Here is a 20,698-nt window from a genome sequence, read left to right as displayed (position 1 = left end):
TTTAGCTGAGCAAGGTGCTCTTGTATTATGGGAGTGCGCATGAGGAGGCCCAATGTCCACCTGCCACCCTACTACCAAACCAATAATTATTGCACCTAGGTCCGTCCCCCCCCTTAATCTTAAATATATTTACATATGTACATGTCTATTTAGGCTTGTATGTATTCCCTTTGCCTCCTACTTCTTTCCTCTATTTCTTTGCAGCTTCCTCCTGTCCCAATACCATGTTCAGCCTTCATTCTGGCTTCAGTAGTTCCTTGCGGTTGTCTTGACCTTGGTCATTCCCTACCAGTCCTCCGTCCCCTCCCTACCGCTGGTTTTGAACCATTTGTTGTTCCCTGTCCCTAGGTTGACCAACTATTCTTCTTAAAAGTAAAAATTGTTAACTGAAATGTAAATCCTGATCTATCATTCCAATTCCTGTGTACATACTTTCAATATGAGGCAGAACTTGATTGTGATGTTTGAGTCAAATAGAATTTCCCTTTATTTAACCAATTGCCCCAGTATGGGCAATGCCTATGATCCAACTTAGTGCTGTCTAGCAGTTAGCCTTAATCTTAGTAATTAAAATAGTAATAAAATCTGCCCAAACTGCTATGCCTAACATCGGATTAAATCCACCGTTTGTCTATAGGGATAATCTTTTTGTAGCTAGAAAGTATTCACAATATTGCATACCAATGAGTGATATTAGAGCAGATGTAGTGCACTCCTTTGTACTTGGGTTAGAAAGGCTCCTGGACAGCAAACATCACTTGACTTATTACTGTTCTTTTCCTGTGGCTAGTATAAATAACTAATATGCTTTTGTTCAAAACATCAATTAGGCTTCACAATAATCTTTATTAATACAGTCTGTTATTACAAGAAGACTGCTGAGCTATGATAATTTAAACAGCAGGAGCTATGGAATATCTTCTATTTAGTTCTATCCCAGAATGCTTCCCTTTTTTATTACTTTGAAAATCATGCCAGAACCTTCCATATCATTATAAATACAACGAGAACTTTTAACCCTCTTATAATCAAAAACATTATTTTATTAAAAGGCGAAACAGATGAAAAGTTATTAAATTGCAGTTAGCTTTAAAAAGACATATATTTGCTACAGATCTCTATTTTTAATATCTGATGTTTTTCTTTATGCAGCTAGAACTCCTCATTTTCTACGGATTCAGAATGTGGAAGTGAATGCTGGCCAGTTTGCCACCTTCCAGTGCAGTGCCATTGGCAGGACTGTGGCTGGAGACAGGCTCTGGTTGCAGGTATAGTAACTCCTGTCAGGGATTCCCTGACAATCACAGTGAGTGCACATTCACCTTTGGTGGGAGAATGGAGAAAATAGATTCACTCTCAGGTGTCTTTTTTAAGACTGACGCTATTAGGTAGTTTTCTCAGGCCAAATCCGTCTTCATTATTACATGGCCAAAACACTAAGAGTTTTACTTAAGGTAATTATATTTTTTCACAGATCTTATTTAAGTATTTCGTTTTTTTCTATTGTTTCTGGGTATCCAGCTTGTATTAACAATCTAGTTATCAAATTATATTTACAGCAGCATGTTAAAGTGCAGGTATAGTATTCTTTACTCTTCTCCTTGAACACAATAAAAAATGAACAATAAACTTACAGTCTATTTTGTAATTTGAATTTGTGGGTCAATAAGCCAAGACGTGTTTTGTGAGTAGTACAAATGGCTAACATTCTTGGTTGCTAACCAAAAGGTTAGATGTTTAAGGCCACCCAGAGGAACCTTAGAAGAAAGACCTGGCTTTTATTTCCTAAATACCAGGCATTGAAATTCCTATGGAGTTCAGTTCTGCTCTCATAATGTGGGTTATCGTGAGTCAGAATTAACTGCATTGCAGCTATTTTACTCGTTGTTGTTGTATTGACTTAGAAATGTGTTCAGTCTTAGTATGCTTTATAATCAAACATATCTTTTATTTCTACACTGTAGCATACTTTTTAATGTAAGCATTTACAATAATTTGTATGAGTTGTTTGGTAATATTTTGAAGTGCTGTGGTAGTTACATAATCTGGTGTCAGTTTGGGACTTGAAAGGATTAAGAGTGAAGGGGATTCTGGGTAGTCCTGTAATTCCTACTTGGAGGTGGGAAATACTCTCTTCTTGACTCACTTCCTTGGAAATTCTCTACTGCGAGACATCCCTGAGGAGAAGCCACATGGGCCTACCCTGATGCAATCCTGAGTGCTGGAGAAGCCACGTGGAGACCTCTGTCTGCACTGAGATGCTTATGCCACCTCTGGATCCACAAGACTTCCACCCACTAGCCTGTCATCTTCCTGCATTTGGTGTCATTGCATGTTTTTCTTGAGTCAGAAGAGGACTTTATAAATTGGTATCTCACATATGGGCTAATATCATACTTCTGGACTTGATCTGCACTGGGCTGAAATGTTTTCTCAATAGTCAATTGCTCTTGTATATAAACCTCTTTCTTATAAAATACCATCATATATATCACATATGTATTTTTCATGGAAACGAGTTTTGTAGATTTGGCCACAGTAATTCTGTGATGCAAACAGTAGAGTTAAGTTTATAGTCCTTTCTCATTTCTAACTAGAATGCCAGCACTTCCATATGCTTTATGATTCATTTGTTTCCCCCACTTCTTATCTTATTTCCCGAATTTTGTTTTGTTTTGTCCTCATAATCATTAATCTGCAAGCTGCTCATTGTTCATTTTGATGTCTTGTGCCTTTCTTTCCTTAGAGCTTCTAAGGTTTAGTTTTTGAATGATTTATATAGGTCTCCCCAGTTTGGTATTTCTTCATTGGAAAAACCCATTCTTACTGTCATCAAGTCAATTCTGACTCATAATGACCCTGTAGTAAACCTCCTAAATACGAGCCAATCTCTCTGCATGTTAGGCCCCCGTTTAAGAATGATTTAAACATTAAGCCATGCTCAAGTCTGACTTTCTTTTCTCTTTTTATCCCACTTTGCAGTTGTTTTACATTCTTAATCTTAAGGACTGATTTTTTCTCATTCAGAGATTGATAGTAGATTGATTGAACATTGGCTACCTATGATGAATTATGACCATCCTGTTATTTCCCAACATTTTTACAAAGTAATAACCACCTTATAAAATTTTTTTTATTTTCATATTCTTTCAACTCTAGAAATCTTAATTTTTCAGAGAAAAAAATTTTGTGACAGACATTTGTGCTACTATAACTTGAAAGTATACAATGTAAAGTCTCTATTGTTAGTTCCAATGGAGTCATGTTTGATAGCCCCCAAAATTTATAGGCTACATGAGCTGAAAGTTCATTTGTTTTGCCTTTGCACACGTCCCCAAATAGGGAGGGACTTGCTTGACATTCAGCACTTCCTTGGAGCTGGAGCATTTTGACTCTTAACTATTACAAAGAGACTTTGCTTTACAGAAAATTATTACGTAGGGAGAAAGCTAATTACTATTTTGATAAAAAGGTTTAAAAGAAGACTCTCCACTATCGAGTCACCTAAGACATTTAATAAATATATCTAGTCCACACTCCCAGATTCGATTTAATTGGTGTGGGATGAGGCGAACATTTTATTAAAGACTCTCCAGGTGATTTCAGTGTACCCCCAGGATTTAAAATTACTCCTGTGAGAGTACAGCACGTGTTCCATGTTAGAAAAGAAAGAGGAAGATAGGAAGTATAACTTGGACATGTATTCAGTAGCCTTGAACTTCCAGTGTTGGTATTACTTGCCATGGAGTTACCTCTGACTCATGCTAACTTTACAAATAGCAGAACAAACATTGCCCACCCCTGTTCAAGCTTCAATATCATTAGCATATTTTAATTCATTGTGATGATTGTATCATTCCATCCCATTAAGGTATTACTTTATTTACATTGACGTTCTAGTTTATAAACATTGTGTCCTTGTTTTAGTAATAACTGTTCTAGAGATACGTCCAAAGTATGCCAGCCATAGTCTCATAATCCTGCTTCTGGTTGTATTTTATTCTAATAATACTATGTTTGTTTTTCTTGTGGCATTTTAAATATTCTTCTCTAACTCTAGTTTGAATACATCTGTTCCTCCTCTCTCCTTCTTTTCCTTGTTCACTTTTTACATGCAATATAAACATGGCACACCGTCATCAGGCAAAAAACCACCAAAACTTTAAAGAGTTCTTTTGCACATTTGCATAGCACAATGTCATTTAGTTCCCAAGTACTGGGTCTCTTTCCTTTCTTTAAAAAAACTTGTTTTTCTATTAAACTGAACGTGTTGTTATTATTAGGCACAGTCACGTTGGCTTTGATCGATAACGAGAGAACCCACGTGCAACAGAACAAACACTGCTGGGTGCTCTACCATCCTCCACTTATCTCTACTTCTAAGCAGCCTTCTTGCTATATTTCTTCCAAGTCAGATTTGTTCCTGCTTCTGGAAGTCCATGAAATATTGAATAATCTTCACCAACACCATAAGACAAAGTCATCACTTTTTCAGTATTTTTATTTATTCTCCAGCTTTCAGGTGCACATGATGCTATTGGCATTACTATGCATTGTATCAGGCCCACCTTTGTCTTCAAAGTGACGTCTTTGTGTTTTAATGTTTTGTAGAATAATTGCAGCAGATTCCCCAGTGCAACCTGTTGTTTGATTTCCTGACTGCTGCCTCCCTGAGGGTTATCGTGGAGTCAAATAAAGTGAAATCCTTAAATATTTCCTGTTATTCAAAACATCAACATTTCTTTGTTTATTGTGATGGCGCATTTTCATTGGCGAAGCTTTTTGTTTTGTTGTGAAGATTTTTCTTTTCATTATATTGAGGTGTAATCTGTATCGGATTATTTGATCTTTATCAGTAAGCAGATGAATAGCGTTGCTACACAGTTCACAATCAACACATCTGTGTTTTACTTCTTAGGCTAACAGATCTGGTCATTCTTGTCAGAAAACGACTGTACACATTGCACTCTAGCTTCCACCACTGTGTCAAGAAGGCGATGGTCCCGACAGAACTGGCGTTCCTTGGAATCGGTCGAGGAGGCGTGGCTGTTCTGGAAGTAGAGCAGTGCATGCTTTGTGAATTTGGGGTTATTAGGGTCGCTTTACTCTTAAGTAAGTAATGTCCTCTGCACAGACAGACTTTTTTTGAGGAGAGTCATTTTATTAATGGCATAGGAAACAAAACAAGTATCCTTTACTTTGAAAGATTATTTTTATTTACCTATATGTATACAGCGAATATTTCCAGTAGATGCTGATTTCATGGAACTATTTGTACCTCTTAAATGGCCTTTGGTCCTTTGACTAAGGTGCCTATCTAGAAGGTGTGTGGAGGAGAAAACTTGTAATGGTGGAACTGGGTTATATCTAGCTTATACTAAAATTATATAGGTCTCTCTTACCCAGAAGTATGAATATGGAATTTCTTCTTTCATTCTCTAATGCTATACTACTTTCAAGTTGCTTTTTTCCATGCCAAAAGTATCCATTTTTGAGATCCAGGCAGAAAATAAGAGTGAGAAAAATATATACTTAGATGTTTATGTAATTTGAATTTTCTCATAGGAAGCCAAGACTGGAAATTAATAATAGGCCTTTTGTTTGGAGGATCAGTATTTTTGAACATAATCATTCACAGTAACTTGTGTTACTTTGTATACCATAGGCATTTTGTACAAACTATATTCTCAGGACTGTACTCTTTGGTATTACATCTACGACATAGATGGGAGGAATTCCCCAGGTCGACCTTGCTGCTAACCAAAGGGTTGGTGGTTTAAGTCCACTAAAGATTCGTGGGAAATGGCATGATGATCTGCTCTGGAGAATCGGCCTTTGATACTCCTTAAGGATCATAGCTTTACTCTGACATCAGGTGAGACTGCCATGATTTATAGCCTACTTGAGAGCACAACAGTTTTTAATAGTTGAAGAGTTTGTAGTTTGTGGTTATTGTTGCTAGGTGCCATCAATTCAGCTCTAACCTATAGAGACCTTATGCACAATAGAATAAAACACTGCACATCCTTGCGCCATCCTCCCAATTGTTCCTGTGCCTGAGCCCGTTGATGCAGCTACTGTGTTGATACATCTTGTTGAGGTTCTTCCTCTTTTCTGCTGCCCTTCCACTTTACCAAACGTGATATGATTCCCCCAGGACTGGTCTCTCCTGACAGTATGTCCAATGTACATAAGATGATGTCTTGCCATCTTTGCCTCTAAGGAGGACTCTGGGCTTATTTCTTCCAACACAGATCGGTTTGTCCTTTTAGCAGTCCATGGTACTTTCAATATTCTTCTCCCACATTCAGATGCATCCATTCTCCTATGGTCTTCCTTATTCATTGTCCAACTTTCACATGCATAGGATGCAATGGAGAATGCCAAAATTAGGGCCAAGCACAGTTTAGTGCCCAAAGTAACATCTGTGTTCTTCAATACTCTAAAGAGGTCTTGTGCTACAGATTATTTTATGTCTTTTGATATCTTGACTGATGCTTCCATGAGCATTGATTGTGGATCCAATTAAGAAAAATCCTTGACAACTTCAATCTTTTGTCCATTTATCATGGTATGACAAATTGGTTGGTTGCAAGGATTTTGGTCTTCCTTAGATTGAGTTATGATTCATACTGAAGGCTACAGTCCTTGATGTTTATCAAGTGTTTCAATTCCTCCTCATGTTCAGCAAGAAAAGTTATGTCATCTTCATAATGCAAGATATTAATACAACTTCCTTCAATCCTGTGGTCACATTCTTCTTCACATAATCCAGCTTCTCTGGTGATTTGTCCAGCATACAGATTGAACACGTATGGTGAGAAGCTACAACCTTGAGTTAAGGTTTAGGGTTGTTCAAGGTTAGGAAAAGGCAAAGCTATAAAATAGTACACCTTGTCGTTTTTATCATTCATTGTTTTGTTTCACTTTCCCATTATTAGTCAACATACATTGCACTCTGCCCTTCTTCCAAGATAGATTTTTCAGTTCTTTTGGCAGTCGGGGGCACTTTCAATATTCTTCATCCATACCATAACTCAAATGCATTAATTTTTCTTCAGTCTTTCTTGTTCAATGTTTAATTGTCACTTGCCTATAATGATATTGAAAATACCATGTCTGGGCTCAAGTGAACCTTAGTCATCAAAGTAATATCCTTGTTTTTCAAAACTTTATAGATATCTGGTGCACCAAATTTACCCAGTGCAATGTGTTATGTAATCTCTTGAGTGCTGCTTCCATGAACATTATAGATCTAAGAAAGATTAAATACTAGCCAACATAAGTCTTTATTCAGCATGATATTACTCAGTGACTCAGTTGTGAGGGTTTTGATTTTCTGTACATTAAATTGTAAGCTATACTGAAGTCTGTAGTCTTTGAACTTCATCAGTGAGTATGTCAAATCATAGATTCTTTTTATTTCTAACTTTCATATTTAATTACTAGCAATGATCAATGCATTTTTTCAATATTTGGTTAAATTTAGACTGAAATTTACTCATCATTAGCTTTATTGTTTGTTGCATGAATTTGAATAACATTCTTTTTAACTGGGTATGTTAGTCTGGGTAGGCTAGAGAAACAAACCCATGGACATACATATGTGTATATGAAAGAGATATACAAGAGGAATTGAACATTGAGAAAGCATCCCAACCCAGTCCAAGCCCATAATTCTGATATTAGCCCATATGTCCGATACCAATCTATAAAGTCCTCTTCAGACTCATGAAACACATGCAATGATGCCGAATGCAGGACGATCACAGGCCAGTGGGTAGAAAGTCTTTGGATCCAGTGGCGTTGGAAACATCACAGTGCTGGCAGGGTCTCTACGTGACTTCTCTGGCTCCAGAGGTCTGGTTGCATCAGGGTAGGTCCATGTGACTTCTCCAACTTAGGGCACTAGTGTAGTTCCATGTGTCTTGTCAGCTGCCATGTCTCCCAGGGAGTGGCAGAGAGAGAAGTGTCTCCTGCCTCCAAAGAGGAAGTACTGGATTTCCCAGAATTCTTAGGGGAAGGCTATGCCCACACAGAAGCCTCATTGGCTATGACCCAATTAACAATCTAGACTCCACCCCTACATGCTTAATCCTTAAATTGACAATTATGTAACTACCCCACTGGGCTTGCATGAATATTATCTGATTATAGACAGTATTGTACATCAAGACAATGTTCTTTTTGACAATGGATGCAACACTGTCCATCTTACTTTTATCACTCCAAGTATAGCAAACTATATGGTTGTCCTACTCAAAAGGACACATTCCAGTTCATTCAGCTCATAGTACCTGTACATATTCTTATTAATCCACCTCTTAGAAATGACCAAGTGATTGCTAGTTTAAATTTGGAATAAAAATGATGCTATCAGCATTTCAAAAAATATGACACAAATCTGATGCCAATAAAGAAATGTTTATGATAACAAACATGTCCCATCTGCCTATGTTGTCTGTCACATCTGTAGCCTGTAAAGATTATTGCCAATATGAAATTATTTTTCTAGACTACTAAAGAAGTTCTTGTGTACCCATTATTACAGATTAAAAGTATTTAAAAATAGGTTATGGCTTATCTACTTTAGACAAATAAATACATGACACTAGACTTAAGTAGTATACAGATTAAAAGTATTTAAAAATAGGTTATGGCTTATCTACCTTAGACAAATAAATACATGACACTAGACTTAAGTAGTACAAAACTGCCAATCTCTTAAAAATAGCTAAAATATGCCACAGGTATTAGATATGAAAATAAAATATTATCAACATTTTTAACTCATGAACTAGCCAAATGATTTGTGAAAATCATTCAAGCACATTTCAGTGTGAAAGCATTCAAAGACCTTTTGATCTCTTATTGGGTCTACATTTAGAAACTATTTCTGTGTGTGTGTGTGTGTGTGTGTGTGTGTGTGTGTGTGTGTATGTTACTTAACGTCCCTGATATCTTTTTGGGAAATAGGTGGTCATATTATTTGACAGGTGCAAATGCCATATTACTTGTGGCATATACTTTTGAATTACACAGACACACACAGGGATTTCAAAAAGTTCAGGTAAAATTGATTTAAAAGATAAAAAGATTTGTTTCCTGAACTTTTGATACATTCTCATATCAAAGTCATAACTATGGAAGCTGCTCCTCTTCTTGGAGGAGTCTGGATTATCCTCATTCACACATTCACACCAGCAATTGGTTGTCTATGATCATGTGGTTCTATAGGGACTACCCTAGGTAGACTGGTGAGAGTCAGAAGCCCTGAGAGATGAGGCACAGGGACCACAGCCAACTGTCTGCTCATTGGCACTGACGGATAGAATAATGAAACTGGGTACCTACTAGCAACAGCTGAAGAAGCAGACCTGTGGGAGCCCTGAAGCTTCATCCTAAATGCCAGCCCTGCCTCCTGGTACCCTTCAAATCAAGCCCATCCCCCCAGCTCATGGAAGGATATGCACTCAGACATTGCCCCAGAGAAATTACGTCGTGTCTATCTGTGCATTCTCTGTAACCATAGGGTGAGGGTGGGGCTTAGTCACACTTCTGGTCTTTGGGAGAGTCTGGTGAACAAGAGGCAGATTGCACCTCTCTGGTCACCAGCCACAAGTGGGAGTGCTTGTGCAATCCTGCGTGAGTGGAACCAATTTTCTCACATGGCTGACTTGATCAGATGCTACTTGCAAAAGTTGAATAAGGTCAGTTAAAATTCTCCTTTTTTTTTTCTCTTGCTCTTTATTTATATTTGACTTCTTCTCCTAGTCAGTATTTGACCTGCTTTTTTATCTTTTCCTTCAGGGTTCTGGGATGTCATCTGCATCTGCTTCAGTTTGTCTTTTTAGTCTTTGTTACAGTGGGTCATGGTTGCCTGAATATCTAGAAGTCATCTAACTGGAAGAGTAAAAGTAACTTTAAAGTATAAATGTATTTGTTGCTGTTGAGTTAGAGAATTTTAGTCTCTATCCAACCAATAAACCTGCTGTCTTTCATGAGTTTGAATTCTGTTCCACATGTTTCTCCCATTCTATCTTGGGCCTTCAAATGAAGTCCTTTTCAGATAAGTTAGAAGTTGGAGCCAAGCACCATCTAGTTCTTCCAGTCTCAGAGAGGTGGAGACTGGTGTTTGCATTGTTCATTTTCATTACACAAATTGCATTATGTGTCTTTTGTGTTCATAACTCTTCCTTCCTCTGGTTAGGGAGAGATCAGTAGTTGGACCTTAGTTGGCTGGTCACAAGCTTCTAATACCCCAGTTGCTATTCATGGAGGTACCTTGTAGAACATTGTCTTTGTGAGCCATGTAATGTCAGTTAACCTATGTGTCACCTAACACTCTGATCCTGTCCCCCATGACCTTCAAAGTCTGTGGTTAGGTCCCTGAATTTTCATAACATTGGCCTCCGTATCCTCCACCATGATCATGGATATATTTGTAGCAAGAGTAAATATACATATACAAATAGTCTCTGTCCACCCTCTATATATTTGTGGGCTCACTCCAATTTCTTTTCTCACTTTTTCAGCTTGTGTGCCCTTCCAAGCATCTCATGGTAGATTTCCCATTGTTGCAGTAATGTGTATATAACAGTATCTGCCTTTCCTTTCTTTTGCTCTTCCACATTTCATCATTTTTTAATATGTACAAATTCAGTCATATTAATTTTATTCTTGTACAACTATCACCTTCATTCAGTGTCCCTACAGCTTGAATTTTTCTACCCTCCCAACTTAGTGAATTTTGTCACTTCTCTATTGAGCTAGTCAGTGGCCTTGTATTTTGAATAATATTATTATTATTTTAACAAAATATTTTCAGAATGTAGTGTAAAATATCTATGTTAACTCTAGAGCGCATCATCCAAATTCAAACTCACTGCCATTGAGTTGATCATGCCAACTCTATAGAACAGAATAGAGCTGCACTGGTGGGTTTCCAAGGTTGTATATGTTTATAAGAATTAATAGCCTCATCACTCTCCTATGGAGTGGCTGCTGAGTTCAAACTGCTAACTTTATCCTTAGGAGCTCAGTGCATAGCCTATGATATTACCATGGCTCCTTAGAGCCTATTGTAATATAATATAATTGAATTTATCAGGAATAAGGCATAGAGTAGCATTTTAAAGAGATATGATGTGGATCAATTCACAGGGGGAAAAAAGGAGATAGTATGGTTTATTATGACATATCTCATTAAAAACACGGATGCAGCTAAGCACCCAGAAGAGCATCTACCATTTTACAATGCACTTAGTTTTTCCTGGTCGTCTCCAGAAGAACCTCGTACACGTACACGTACACATGCTGCAGGAAAAGGGGAACAAAGGAAATGGCTCTGTCTTTCTGTGATGCTTCAGATTCTTCTCCAGGAGGATGGTCTTTGATGAGAGTAAGGATGTATACACCATGCAGTGTCTCTTCTCTGCTTTAGAATATGCAGTGAAGGTAGACTTGCAAGAGCTGATGAATAAAAACAAATCTAAATCAGAGTAATTTTACTCTAGTTGCAAATGTAGTCAATACATATGCTTTTATTTCTGTCCTAGCATATTTCATTCTCTGTGCTGTAATCTTTTTCTTTAATTATTTCATGTTTTAATAATTTCTCACCATAGAACCTTACTTCATTTAGAGGTGACATAAATATACTTCTAATAAGGAGTCTTGGTTGTGTAGTGGTTAAATGTTAGGCGTTGAGAGAGAAACGGCTCTCTACTCCCATTACAGTTACCTTCTCAGAAACCCATAAGGGGTTGCTATGAGTCAGCATTGACTTGATGGCAGTGAGTTTGGTTTGGCTTTGGACTAAGGAGAGTACATTTTGAGTTTTTACTCTGATAGCAGACCTATGTCTTAGTGATAGATGAAATAAATTAACTCCTCCTACTGTAATTCAGCATGAGCTTTTAGTTTGGGAGAATTGATGTTTTAAAAATACTCACTTGGTATTAAAAATGTTTTTTAGCTGTTGAGCCAAAGTTCCAAACTAAAATTCACTGCTGTAGAGTCAATGCCCTCTGAGTTTCTGAGGCTGTAACTCTTTATGAGAGTCTTTCTTGTTTAGAGCAGCTGGTGAATTTGAACTGCTGCTTTTGAAGTTAGCAGTTCAACTCATTACCACTAGACCATCAGGGTTTCTGTTGACCTTCAGATAAATATACAGATAGATATGTGTTTGTGTGTGTATGTTTGTTTCCTTTTGAGAGTTTGATATTTATTTCCACTTAGATACCTATGAACTACCTACATGTGAAAAAGTATTTTCTCTCAGGTATCTGAGCTCAGATACGGTCACATCATTTTTGAGAGAAGAAAAAGCATGAGGAGTTTTATACCCAAAATGATTCTCAGGAAAGCAGTGACCCTGGCCTAATAGAGAATTTGGCTCATGAATGACTAAAGCATACATTACACTAATAATATTTATATTAATGTCATAAACATATCTGTTCTAAATCAACAATGTTTACAAATACATTTGTTGAATAATGTTATGTGCTAGGTACCCCGCGGGTTCTATTCTGACATTTACCCCATGGTTTGCACAAGGACATTATTACGTAACTATTTATAGACAAAGAATCTTAGGCTTAGGAAGTGTAACTTCGCTTCCTGTGGGTCCTTGCTTGTAGCAAGTAGCACTGGGATTTGCATGCAGACCTTCTAAGTCCACACATTTAGTAATTATGCTGTAATGCCTTTTACATAATGAGAAAGATCCATACACATGCTCATGGATTCGTAAATATTACATAGTAATGGAACAGATGGCCTTTATCAGATTTTAAAATGAAAATTGTATCCATGTGAGTGGAATGTTGCCTTGACTTTTGCATTTTTAGTTTGATCAACCCTCCTTGATGCTTTTTCGTTTAACTTCATGTATAGATTAGAAGGGGGAGACAACTGTATACCAGAATAGCCTTGTTATTATCTATTAAGCCACAGAACTATTTGGAAGAAGAATAAAATTCTGTAAAAAAGTAAAATTTGTATTTCTTTGACAAGCTCAACCTGGATATTTTATACCATGTGTATTAAGGCATAAATTTAACATCACTTAACTTCATAGAAAATATCATGGATGCACAAAGAGGACTATCTTCTGTTGCTATAGGAACCATTTGTGCTTTAAAATTGTTAATGGTGAAAATCAAACCCATTATTGTTTTAGTCAGTTAAATAGACATGATATTGAACATTCAGACTTAAACCACTAAAAACCTTATAGAGTACGGTGCAGTTTAATATGAGTTTGAATTATCTTAACTTTAAGATTTATTTTATAGTGATTAAATAGTCTTATGTGTCTGGGAGATTGTAAAATCAATTGATTAAATAACCAAGACCACTTAGTGTTATATGGTCTGACCTGGCTAAATCGGCAAGTATGTAAGGAGCTGGCACTTACCTGGAACACAGCATAAGGTTGAGTCGCAGAGGGAAGCTTTCTCTAGTTCACAGCTCCCTTAGTCTGGGATTTGAGCTTTTATTCTGAAAACTGAGATGTTAACATGACTCCCTCTAGGGGCAGGAGAGAAAGGCCACCAGCTACTGTTCATCCATGATTGCTTGCTTCCTACCCAGGACGTGAATCCTGTGAAGGCACTCGCTCTCTAGCTGTTCGCATATTCGTCAAGAGGTTCCTTTGTGTTTTTGCTTCCATGTGTCTAAGAGTAGGCTATTAAAAGGTGTTTGGGCCGACTTTGAACTAGGCAGCCCTGTTTGGACTAAGCTGAAGCAGGTTCCGGCCCTGCATGCACTTCCCTGCACATCCCAAAGGTGAGCAGCAGATGGCGCCAGATAAGATAACCAGTGAAACCAGATGTTCTGGGTTCAAAGACCCCATATGCTAATTGCCATAATTGCCATCCATTCCTCACCACCCCTTTAAAAACCTTCACCCCCAGCTGCTGAGCACCACTTCCCCGACCCATTGGCCTAGGTTACAGAACCTCTTCTGGGAGCTAACCCCCAAATAAAGCTACATCTGTTTCTGCTCTCCCTTGTCCTATCAGTTATGTCTGTCTGTCTCCCTGTACCCCAGTTTCACCTTTACAGAAGGTAGGCAGAGAGCACCTTCATTCCACAACTATTCTGAGTGAGGTTTGAGAATCCATGTCTTGGAGTGAGTTGCCTGGGAAGTTGGGACAGTACTAAGGTCTCTAGTGTTTTCTTGTTCTCTTTCTTCTTTTCACAAGGTGGGTGGGAAATAGAAAAAGCGTTGGCTAGGTCACTTTTATATTTCTTTTCCCTGGAAGTCTTAGAAGTTGTTGTTTTTTTAATCTGATTATTTGGAATTATGTGTATGTATGTGCTTAAAAGAGACAGGAACTTTTATGCTGGTCTCTTCCTGGGAAGGAAAGACATTTGACCTTCGAAGCACTTTAATGTTTTACAGCTTCTTAAAGATCATAGAAATGCCATGGAGTATGAACTGTGATTCTACTCCTAGCACTGCAGCTTTCGACCATGAATGCATTATATTTAACTCTATTATAAAAACTGGTGTCCACTCTGAGCAAAAGTCAAATGACAAATTAATGGAGCTTCTATTTGCTCTTAAGACAAGGAAGCCAATAATCACCTTTATTTTTTTATAGTACCTATTTTCTGTGTTCTAGGAGTTCTGGTGGTGTAGTAGTTACGTGTTGCGCTGCAATCTGCCAGAACTGCAGTTCAAAACTACCAGGTGCTCCACAGGTGTAAGACAGGGCTTTCTATTCTCATACAGAGTTGCAGTCATGGGCCCTACAGGGGCAGTTCTACCTTATCCTACAGAGGCACTATGAGTAGGCATGAACTCAATCATACGGAGTTTTGTATAGTCTTTTCTATGTTCTAGGTTTATACGATGCTAGGTATATATGTAGATGTTGCAGAATAGAGCTGGTACCTCACAGGTGTGGCTCCACATTGACAAACTGCTTTCCTCTTCCTTTGTCTTGGGACCTTTGACAAGCAAATGGACAGATTATTTAACAGAAAGTGAATGCCATGTTGTTAAAGTGCTTTCTTGATCAATGTAGCTTTGCAGTATTTATTAGGCAGTGACAGAGTTATCAATTTTCCTAGGAAATTTATCATGGTTCAATTAGTCATTTATAAGTACAAAAATCATTTTCTAGTTGGTTCCTTACAGATACCTTAAAAAAAAACTTGTTATTGGCATTGTGAACATATGCAGAGGTAGTTGTTCCTGCTACCTACCATCAAGTCAGCCCCCAGCTTTTAGTGAACCCATACACACTAAGCTCAAACTCTTGCAATTCTTAGAAGTAGATTGTCAGGCCTTTTTTCCTGGTTGATCTTAACCTGGAAGCTGTCTCCTCCATTCAGCATCACAGCTCCATGCAAGCCTTTAAGACAGTGGTTCTCCGCCTTCCTAATACTGCAACCCTTCAATACAGTTCCTCATGTTGTAGTGACCTCCCAACCATAAAATTATTTTCGCTGCTACTTCATAACTGTCATTTTGCTACTGTTATGAATCGGGTGACCTTTATGAAAGGGTCATTCGATCCCCAAAGGGGTTGGGACCCACAGGTAGAGAACTGCTGCATTAAGAGATGAGTGATAGCTATACTTGAAGTGAATTATAATGAATTTAAATGTACTCATTATCCAGCTTCAACAATTCAAACTCTGTGCCCAGTTGTCTTCTCTATGTTTCCACTTGCTGCCCTTCTGAATTTTTTTTCAAATTTCACACAATGTAATCATTCAATCATATTTTTAAAAAATGTCTGTAACCATCACCACAGTCAATTTCAGAACATTTCTTCTCATACTCGTTGTTAGCTTCCCACTCCCCATATTCTCCCTTGCCATGCCCCTTTATAGATCTCCCGATAATGGATTTCATATACAGAAAAATCATACAAAATAAAATGGAATCATACAAAATCATACAGAGAAAGTAAACAATCAGACAAAAGTCCTAACAACAATGACTAGACACAACATAGAAAAACCTCAATCAAAAGGAAAGGATAAAATATTAAAAACAAACAACTTTAAAATGGGTCAAAAGGGTGATAAAATGATAGGGTGTTACATTTTAACTCAACTGCATCTTCCATAATGGACTTTACAGTGCTCTCTGTATGATAGCAAGGCGATTCGCATCCTGCAACTATGGTCAGAGAGGATCCGCCAGAGATGTAGTCCATGTGGGGACCCTGCTAGTGGGTTTTGGGCTTCCACTGTCATCCATAGCCTTATGCAAACTGAGTATTCACAACTTAAGCTCTGATATACTTCCCTCTTTCAGATTTAGATGTTATTGTTTACAGTCTTTGGATCGCATAGGCTGGAAGCCTTTAAGACCCCAGACCCTATTCCCTCTGATTGGTTTGAAGCAACCTCAGATATTATATTATGGAGCTTATGTTTTAGTATGTTTCTGTATAACAGAGGTCTGCACAAATGTTCCCATATAGGGTCAGATGGAGATATTTTAGACTTTGAGGCCCAACAAACTTTCTCCTAATGAATTACCTCTACCATTGCAATGCAAATATCAGACATATTTATGATCACTGAAATCAGAATTTCTTCTAATTTTCATTTTCACAAATCATTATTCTTATTTTGATTTTTTTTCAAGTATTTGAAAATTAAAACCGTTCTTAGTTTTCAGGCTGTTTAAAGACAGAAGCTAGTTTGATTTCACCCATAGACCCTGATTGCTAACTCCTGTCCTAAAAAAAAATTAGAATCACTATAGAAATAAAAGAGTAGTAGATAGTTACCAGATTTTCTTAGTTGTCTCATACTGTTATTTCTTCTATTGGTTTCTTTAAATTGAGATTGAACTCAAGCCCATATGTTTCAATTGGATGATGATTCTTTTAATTTTTTGTGTTTAGGTTATCTATTTACGCTCCTCCCTCACTACCACCTCACCTCATTTGATTTTTGTTAAAATGGTTTGTTCTACAGTTTTCCACATTTTGAATTAAATTAATTGCGCTTTTTAGCATCATTTAACATATTCTCCTGAGTTGCATATTGTATAGATCGGATCTATTTTTGCTATGTTATTAGCCATGGAATACGATCACCTCTATTCATTCAGTAGTGGTTCCAGAATAGCAGTATTTCTGTTCTATCACACTTTCTTTGTTTAGTAACTAGAGTACTCTAAAAGAAAAGATTCTTCCATAACACCTATTCTACCCACCTTTATAAATCATAAAAATAAGATGGCATAAATGCTTGGCATTTCATTTAAAGATAAAGTCTATCCTAAGTAGGCTGCACGTTGTGCTGGTAATTGTAGCTCTGCGGTTCGAACACACCAGTGACTCCTCCGAGGAAAGATCAAGCTGTCTGCCCCTGGAAAGACTGCAGCCTTAGAGGTTCAAAGGCAGTGCCTGTCCTATAGGCATGTCATGAGCTGGAATCAACTGGGGAATGGTGGGTTTTTTGTTTTCGTTTTCGCTCTCCTCTGTTTTGGAAATTCATACTGAGAGTTCAGACTCAAATTCAGGACTGCAAGGTGTTTAACCTTTTTCATCACTACTATTTTCTTCTCTCAACTGTTTTTTCTGAAAGATTATTCATTGTACGGGATACTGAGTTGGGAAAATTATTTTGGTCAATTATAATCATAATGAGCCTGGTCTTTTATGTCATAAATTGTAGATCACAAATGGAAATCACAAATCATTACTCTCAGATTAAAGTACCATACTTAAGGTTTTAAAGGAAAGGGAGTCAGGTGCAAACAAAGCCCTCAATCTTACTGGAAATATCAGTACTGACTGGGACAGTGAGTGAAGCTTTGGTCAGCATTTGAACTCACCATTTTCCCCATAAGAAAAATGAAGCATTCTGCTTTCACAAAGATTTCCAGACTTAGAAACCTTAAGCGGCTGTTCTATTTGCCCCTGTAGGATCACTATAAATTTGAATAGAATCAGTTTGACTCCATAGCAGCGAGTTTTGAGGTTAACCTGGTCAATCATTGGAAATTTGACTTTAAAGCCAAGAATATCTAATTCCACTGGTGTTTCTAATTATAGCATATACTATGTATATTATTTATGTGTTGTCTATGACAGTGAGCTTAATATTTCAAATTGATAGATATATGAATTAGTTTGTCTATGGTCTAGAAATGCAAAGGTCAACACTGTCTATCATTTATATTTAAAATAAAAATCCTGGCCCAGCAAAGCAGTTGTGTTGAGGTGTTCCCTTGGAGAAATTTATCTTATGAACAAATGAAGCAGTACACTGGTTTGCCATTTAGTTTACTGTAAGCTACTTTTGGCAAGATATATAAGTAGGACCCCCAAGACATTCCTGTAACACTAGAAAATCAGAATTGACAATTTGATGTTAGTTTAAATGTAAGCATGCAAATATTTAGGCTCTTAACTTTAATAAGCACTGAGGGAGAGACTTGACTGCCATCAGACTCTTACAGCTGTGGTCGTAGGCTGGTTGTGCAGAGCAATACCTTAGCACGCATTTCCTTGTCCAGAGGCAGAAAGACCTTTTATTTCGGTCTTCTCTGAAAATGAGCAGAAATCCATAGGTTTATATGCCCATGTGCTGTCAAGTTAAAATATAATTGGTGCATTTATTGCCATTTTAGCAATTATTGTATGACATATTTATGTTTTGTTAATTTTGCATTGTGCTTTATTATTATAAAGGGAATTGTGGTATGACATATTTATATCTAATTATTTTTACAACACGACTCAAGGCCAAGTTAATTAGTTAAGCATGACAGGGGTTGTTTAGTGACATATTTATGTTTTGTTAACTTACAAAGATTTGGGTAATGTTACATTCCATTATCACTGAGTACATTATCATAAAGTGCAGAACTCAATTTAAGAACATGTTTTATGACATATTCATAGTGGTTGCAATTTGAGCTGTATTCCAAATGTTCGGTGGTTCAAAACTACCAGCATCCCCTGAGGAGAAAAATTGGGCTTTCTAATCCTATAAAGATTTATGATCTCATAAACCCACAGTAGTGGTTGGGGGAGGGTGTGTGTCTCTGAATCAGCCTTGACTTGATTGCAGTGCACTTATTTAATTGGTTGTTTGTTCGGGTTGTATGCTCTTATATTATCTCATTTTCAAGGTTAGAACAAGTCTCTGATGTCCTATAGTTAATGGTTAAACAGCATTGCAGAAATATATATCTTTCTAATTCTAAGTTCAGAAATTCTGTATTCAAGACTTCACATTTTAAGTGACTTATACCTAGAAGTTTAAAGGCATTAAAACATCATACTAGTGTTAAAAGCATTACAGAAGCTTACATAATAGTGGCTTATACATATGTGTTTTTAAGAACATTATGGAGTTAGATTTATATTACGTGATATATTAGCCACAATTCCCCCAGGCCCTGCTGATAGTGTTTGTGATTAATAGTGGTAAGAATGACAGTCATTATCTTGTAATTGGGCATATTTTAAAATGGGATAACGTGGATGGTTTCCTCTATTGAATAAAGTGAAGTGCAGTTGACTCCCCATCCGGATGGCTGAGGCAGGTGGATGGACGATAACCCCTCAAAGCTTTTGTGCGCAGAGCAAGATGCCTGACCTTGATTGACTCCTAGTGCTACTGACCTCCCACGTCTCAGTTTCTTTCCATCATTGCTCTGATTACTGTGAAATTATTTCTGAAAGACTTCATATGTACCTTTTTGCTAGTAAATTACTGCTCATTTAGAAGTCTTTGAGTTAGTATATTGAATAAAGAAGGGTGTGAGTCTAAGTTAAATAACTAGCCACTCCTCGTCCTGTTTGCTCAGATGTGCTCTTATAAAGTTCTTGTTGCTTTTATAAAGATCCATATTTAACCCACTAAGATCACTTCATCTTGGGCATCCTCATTAGAGCTATTTTATTAAGAAAACATGGAACAGCAATTTCCTTAACAACCCTGTACATTCAGGTACCATGCTTTGTGTCAAGAATAAAACATTTTGTTCCTAACAATTGTGTTCTAGTCTTCTCACAATGGAATCTGAGTGCCTATTCTTGGTCATTTATCATTTCTGTAATACTATTAAGAGTTCTTGGCAGGATTGCCTCTTCTAACTCTTTGAAAATTGAAAATAAATTGGCTGACAGATTGCTGTCTGCCCAGTGTACACTTTCATCATTTTTGTTTCACAGGAAAACCAAAGAAGCCTGGTGGTGCAATGGGTCAGCACTCTGATGCTAAGTGAAAGGTCAGCTGTTGGATTCCCCAGTAGTTCCATATGAGAGGAGAGCTCTCCAGTGACTTCTGTAGATATTGCAGCCTGGGGCAATTCTACTTTATTCTAAAGGACTATTGGAAGTCCGGGTCACTGGGTGGCACACAACAATAGAATGAAGAGAAAAGTTCCTTCACAAGGCTCTGTACTCAGTAGTAGCATAAAGATGCTGAACTGATGATCACCTTTAGCCCTCATAGAAATGGGCACTGGCCACTATTCCCTGGAATTCCCAAGTTACTTCTGATCTGGGGAAGGGAACCTGAACATCAAAATACATCTTAAAAGCTTAGGGCATAAGTCTCTTTTAACAGTTCCAACAAGCTTCCCAGGCACATTTTTTAAATCATTTTATTAGGGGCTCATACAACTCTTACCACAATCCATACATACATCAATTGTGTAAAGCGCATTTGTACATTCATTGCCCTCATCATTCTCAAA

General features: G+C 37.4%; 1 protein-coding gene across 6 annotated transcripts in view; it reads left to right on the top strand.

Annotated features, from left to right (window-relative positions):
• Positions 1–20,698, top strand: part of PTPRM (protein tyrosine phosphatase receptor type M) — a 707,951-nt gene that overhangs the window by 139,064 nt on the left and 548,189 nt on the right. For all 6 annotated transcript variants that reach the window (XM_045290818.1, XM_045290817.1, XM_045290815.1 and 3 more), the window contains exon 4: positions 1,153–1,268. In XM_045290818.1, the coding sequence (XP_045146753.1) occupies positions 1,153–1,268 (116 nt within the window). The remainder of the gene's footprint in view (positions 1–1,152; positions 1,269–20,698) is intronic.

The sequence above is a fragment of the Echinops telfairi genome, unplaced genomic scaffold (genome assembly GCF_000313985.2).
Source record: "Echinops telfairi isolate 266 unplaced genomic scaffold, ASM31398v2 ScPeMD7_57;HRSCAF=196, whole genome shotgun sequence".
Classification (NCBI taxonomy): Eukaryota; Metazoa; Chordata; class Mammalia; order Afrosoricida; family Tenrecidae; genus Echinops; species Echinops telfairi.
Note: the sequence above shows the minus strand (reverse complement) of the source record. Positions and strands in the feature narration are given on the sequence as shown.